Source organism: Engraulis encrasicolus, chromosome 18 (genome assembly GCF_034702125.1).
Source record: "Engraulis encrasicolus isolate BLACKSEA-1 chromosome 18, IST_EnEncr_1.0, whole genome shotgun sequence".
Classification (NCBI taxonomy): Eukaryota; Metazoa; Chordata; class Actinopteri; order Clupeiformes; family Engraulidae; genus Engraulis; species Engraulis encrasicolus.
In genome coordinates, this window is record NC_085874.1 from 32,917,480 (window position 1) to 32,923,479 (window position 6,000).

General features: G+C 42.2%; 1 protein-coding gene across 3 annotated transcripts in view; it reads left to right on the forward strand.

The window, feature by feature from the left end:
- The window catches only part of LOC134469287 (heme transporter FLVCR2-like), a 35,068-nt gene extending 29,338 nt beyond the window's left edge, over positions 1-5,730 (forward strand). Inside the window, exons 9-11 of one of the 3 annotated variants that reach the window (XM_063223454.1) lie at positions 596-651; positions 2,600-2,830; positions 4,063-5,730. In XM_063223454.1, the coding sequence (XP_063079524.1) occupies positions 596-651; positions 2,600-2,671 (128 nt within the window). In that variant the 3' untranslated portion in view covers positions 2,672-2,830; positions 4,063-5,730. Of the gene's footprint in view, positions 1-595; positions 652-1,009; positions 1,054-2,599; positions 2,831-4,062 lie in introns of those variants that run through there. The other 2 variants (XM_063223456.1, XM_063223455.1) reach the window with 2 other exon arrangements.
- The last annotated feature ends 270 nt before the right edge of the window (positions 5,731-6,000 follow it).

Consider the following 6,000-nt stretch of genomic DNA (forward strand, 5'->3'; position numbering starts at 1 on the left):
GATTTTATTAGAGATGCCCTTGCTTTAGTTTAGTCACACAATTTGCTGAACAAACTGACAATTTCTTGAGAGTATTACAGTGTGCTACGAAGGGCATAGTACACCTGTTTGGATGCTTTCATCATTCTGAAGCTGATATTGTTTGAAAGGGGCAAAGAAAGACCCATTCCTGCCTCAGTTCAGGCCAGCGTATTGGCAGCAAAAAGATTCTGAAGGCAGGAGGGCCTTAGCATTAAACTCTGGACCATGTACATGTACCCAAACTCTATGACTTAGTCCTACCTAACCCCTGCCTTTTTTGCCCCTGCCCATATTAAAATGAAAAAGCCACCATCAAAACTTTGCAATGTGAATTTGGCACATTTGAGGAAAAGAGCAGTCAGGCAAGGAAAGTACCAGACCAATGTGTTGCTTTTATGTAACTAACACAACTCTAAGTAGATTTCAACAAGTAGACTGCCTGTAATTTGTACAAATGGTTGATTTCACTGTATACTTCATCTGTCTCATTTTCCATAGATGTACACAAGTAATTATGACTAAAAGGGCTGATGTGTGATGGGGATGTTCTATTTGTCTTTGTGTTTCTTTCTAGGTGTGATCAAGTCAGACCTGAGAAGACAAAGGGCGAACACACTGGCCAAGGAAGCTGTGAGTATAAGCAGAGCTAGCATACTGATATGACCGGAGTAGCCCTGTAGACAAGCGTGTGTATGTGGGTGTCTTGATGTGAGTGAGGGCGAGTGTGTGTGTGTTGGTGTGAGAGTGTGTGTGCGCGTGCGCGTATGCGCGGGCGTGTGTGTGTGAGAGTGTGTGTGTGCGCGTGCGCGTATGCGCGGGTGTGTGTGTGTGTGTGTGTGTCTTTCTCTCAGCATTTGTATTTCTTTGTTCAGCTGGGACTTGTTTTTGGCAGTGGAGAACAAAGTCAGTTCTTCCACCGTCCCCATTTCCTGTGGTCCCATTGATAACAAGCTCGCCTTGTTTGTTCCTTTCGCTTGTTTCTTTAAAGATCGAAGTCGAACTGACTAAGCCTCCACAGGCGGACGTGTAAAGGTATAGATTTATTGCACATGTTGTGGAGAGCATGGCTTTATCTGGCAGGTGTCTTTTTCTTGCCTTTTTTATCAGAGGTAGTCGATATAATATGATGTTTCTTGTTTGTTTACAACAAAGATGCAAGTTCGATAGCTAAAATGCACAGTACACGAAATTGACAACTAACATGTCAATATGACATCTTTTGTCAAACAACTGAAGATAAGATTTACTAACCATTAGGTTGGCGTGTAACCACGAATGACTTTTCCCTGTTTTACTCAAATTGAATGATTTATCACCAGAAATAACCGTAACTCGTTTGTCTGTCTTTTTTTGAATATATCTGATTGAACTCTCACCCGATATGTAGTTTGTTTGTAGTGTTGATTGAATTGTGAATTTGTCACGGAATCAAATTGCCTGTGAGATGTTTGAGATGATGATGATGATGATGATAATGTACATTTTTCCCCCCACCAATCAGCTCGCTTGAAAATTTTGTGTTGCTACTGGCCGTCCCCAGCGCTATCAGGAAGAGACCTCTGGTGACATTGACTGGGTACACACTCAGCCATCAAAGGCACACGCAGCCCTGAACTTGTTCCGGATCGATCCGCACAATTGACAAAAGCGTATTCTTAGAAAGTACAAGTAGTGTTTACTCTTCAGTGACCTCTACTGTACTCTTAAATGAATTGCACAAAAGGTCCCGCCTTTTTAAATGTTTTAGACTTTTTAATGTGCATTGATATGAACAAACTTATTTAATGTATTTATTCATGTATTTAATGTACTCATGACCATTGTATTATCCGAATTAGCCATGAAATACAACAAAATTAATTGCACCGCAGTCATGGCTAAAAAAAAAAAAAGCTAGACATTGACAAAACTGTGAGAATTGAAACAAAAGAATTTTGAAGAATTTAGATGACTTTAGAAAATAAAAATATGTGAGTATTCTCTAAAACACAAGGTTAATGTACCTACAAACATGGTAACCTTTCAGCCCAACCAGGATGTTGGGAAGCACCCCAGTAGATGTAGTCCTGTGTTTGCTGGAAGACTGGGCATGTACTGTATCTACTGTCTCTGGGTCAGCAACCAGTCAACACGCTGCCACCCATCTCACCTTCCAGTGCAAATTGCAACGATGCTCTTCCACTAATCAGAATAGCTGTGTGGTAGATGGAGAATGGCACCCTATAGGCTATGGCTTACGAGGTGGAAAGACGTAGAGCGAGATTTGTCAGTCCGTGTCCTCGTCTCTTGTGAAAATGTGCCAAAATAGCCCCCTGCGAAACGAGCTGCTGTGCCACCACGGCTGCAGTGTTTACCCATGAGCTGCCCAATGTCACCAGGTGGCACGAGAATGCTTCTGATGGCTGCTGGGACGTCTGGTATCTGTGTGTCCTCCCTATGTGTCTCCACATGCATTATGACCCCACCCCTTTCCCCCTTCCCCCACCCCTGCTGTTGTGACCCACACAACAACACCCGACCCCTACCCCCCACCACCACTGCAACCCACCCATTTACCCACCACCTCTCCCTCTGCCAGGCGGAGAAAGAACAGCTGCAGGGCACGGACTACGGTGCCACCGCCCTGATCACCCCTCCTCCACAGATCTGATCATTAACCCCCCCTCCCCTCCCGCTCCTCCACCCCTCCACCCCATCCCCGTCTCCTCACACCTTTTTCCCATTGATATCCCCATCCCATCCCAACCCCAACCCCCCGTCCCCTATTCCTACCCTCTCAAATCTTCACTTCCACCCCGCCACATCCAAGGTAGGATCAGGCTGGCTACCCATCTCCTCTCCTCTCCTCTCCTCTCATCACTTCCTTCATTCCCACCTCTGATCCTATCCAATCCTTCAGCTCTTCCCTCCCTCTCTCTCTCTCTCTTTCCCTCTTTCTCTCTCACTTCCTCTGTGTGAGTCTTGCCATCATCCGATCTGCTGCTTCATTCCAGAGTTGATTGTGTTTTTTTTTCCTTTTGCGCTCCCTCTCACATACACCAATGTGCACATACCCCCACCCACCACGCCCATGTTAATAGTTTCAACCAATGGACAGTCCTGTGTGATTGTGCAAGAGAGAGCCATCCTTTGGTCAGACGGTGGTCATGCCCAACCGAGTGAAATACGGCACAATTGTCCGCGGATTAGTGAAGGCCCATCGGGCTCGTTAATTGCGAGGGCCCTTTTAGTTGAAAATGAGAGAATGATTTGCTGAGGTTGCACAACGGAGCTTTCCATGGCCAGTTTTTAAATCCTCGCACAACGCTGCCACCATGTGGCCAAATCGGGAACTGACCATAGAATGTGACAGGAGAGGGGACCTTGAGGAACCTTCCACTTCCTAGAAGCGAGCAGGTGCCATTTGTTGTTGCCTCAGGGATTGCATAGACAAGATGTATTGTGTGTGAACTGACCTTTATACTCGTGCTAGTACAGACAAGCCTATGTATGCTGCTATTCATGGGAGGCATTCGGCTGCACTCACATAGCCATGCAGACTTTCCATCGCACCTCACAGCACACACACACACACACACACACACGCACAGCACACACGCATACACACTAACACGGACACGCATGCCAAATCCACATTACTGCAATCCAAAGTCCACAGTCATTAATTCATCAAGGTTGAGCCCGGATCAAACTGATCTTGTGTTTTTATTATACTACTCTCTTTAATTGTTATCAAAGTTTAATTCCGCGTTCATAAAAGCAACCGATCAAATTAATTGTGCTGTACTATGAACGTCACATACAGTACCAGTCATGGAACTGCTGAGCTGTTTGAAATGTGTGCAAAGCATAATGACATCTCTCTTAGCTCTGTACAGCTAAGATATATTTGACATCTATTTTTAAAGTCTTGAATCTTAGCATAGAAAATTAAATGTTATGTTTAAAAAATATGTTGTATGATGTATGTTTAATTTATGGCAACAACACTGGGGCTGGAGAATGCTAACGTGTCTGTAACAATGTGATTTTTACATGCAGGCAAACCGCAATGGGAATATTCAATCCTCCGACATATTGTCTGAAGCCAGGCTGTAAAGAAGGTGTGGGCGCCCCCTCCTGTTTTACGGAGGGGTAAGCCACATCGTGCACTAAAGCAGACTTGAGACTCTGGAATCATCTCCCAGCACACACACACATGGGAAAAAATATCCTACGCTTGTGGGACTTTCACGTTGGTTTAACAGTTCAACCGTCGTTACAGTATTAGTCTCTTTTTAAAAGCTGTGACAAAATTTCACTTGTGTTTTGTAGTTTTGATCTTTTTTCTATGTTTTTTTGTCTTTTTTAGTGCCAAGTGCACCATTTAAAAAAAAAAAAAAGATCCTTTTGGTATATTTTGTGTGTCATACTCTGGAAACGGAGACGTTCACCAGATGGAACTATGGGATCTTTTTGTCTCGTCTTTGTCACCAGGACACTTATTTCCTTTTTTTGTCATTTGTAAGGGGTGTAGGGTTTGTAATTTATGTATTTAAATATGTATCTATATATGCATAGGCCTATATAACCGACATAGTCTGTCAGTCCCTCCAGTTTTTTTTTGCGATTCAGTGCAACATCTGCCGGTAAATGTTTTACAAAAAGCTGCACATACCTGTACTGCTATTTGCCGCATAAATTGCACAACAGAAAATGCAGAAAATAATAATCCTTGATGTGAATTACAAGTAGAGGAAATGATTAAGCACTACAAGGATGAAAGGGCAAAAAAATATGAAAAGGAAAAAAAAAAAGTTTTCCATTTAGTCCTCTTAAATCATGTACTGTCATTTCATCACTGGTCTGAGCGCGACTTAAGCCAAGCCTTGAGATTTCATTTTATCTACATTTCAGTTGCTATATATGGAGTATGGTATGACAAACGTATGCTTGTGGAAGTTATCAGAGATGATGGTAATAACACATCTCCTATGCATGCAATGAGCACACAAACAACAAATGATGACAAAGCACATAAAAGAATAGTAACAAATTACTAATATCATAATCTTAAAATATAAAATGCCCACATGGAACATCTATGTGGGAATGAAATGGTCGTGGAACCACTGACTCAAAAAATTAAGAGCCTTACTATTTATTGCCTCAACCCCTGCACTTAAAAAGGGGTGCCGTTGCCAATAGCTATCCTAGCTGGCTAAAAAGTCATGCAGGCTCTGTAAACTGCTGTATGATCTGTGTGGTGGGACTTATACTTTCTGAAACCAGGCCTCTCACTGGCATTGAAAAGAACAAACTTTCTTGCAAAGTTTGGTGGCAAAAACCGACTTGCAAATATTTGATGGCACAACGGAGGAAGCACAATGAAGGAATGACACACACACAAGCACACAAATTGCGAATCCTGGAGAGACTGAATTGTAATGTTTGAAAGAGATGTAAGTGTTCTTGTTAGACTGAGGTTTTGACAAAGAAAATGTAATTTTTATCTTACAGTGGTCTCACTGTAGTCCTTCTGTTAAGCACATGACATTGATCATTTTTTGTACCACCTCTGTGAAGTGATTTTAAACTTTGCCATGAAGTTATGACTGTAATGATGATAAGTCAATAGTTTTATATGATTGTGCTTTTTGTAATTTGACTCATTTTTATCTGTTTGAGCAGGAAAAAAAACAATGTGAAATAAACATGAAAATGAAATGATTTTCTTGACGCCATCTTTCTGTAGATTCTCCATAAAGTAAACCGGCAGTGTGTCTCTTAACAGCCAGGCTAAATCCCATACCTCAAATTAGCAATAATGTGTAATGCCCAGAGTAAGGTGTGTAATGCAGAACAGTTTGTGCAATGAGTAGTGATAGCCAGGCCAGGGTAACACATTGTTGTGTTCATTTTATGGTATCTGGAACTTTGTATGAAAAAAAAAAAAAAAAAAAAAAACAGAATGTAGCTTAAGGCTGTCAGAGCATCCTT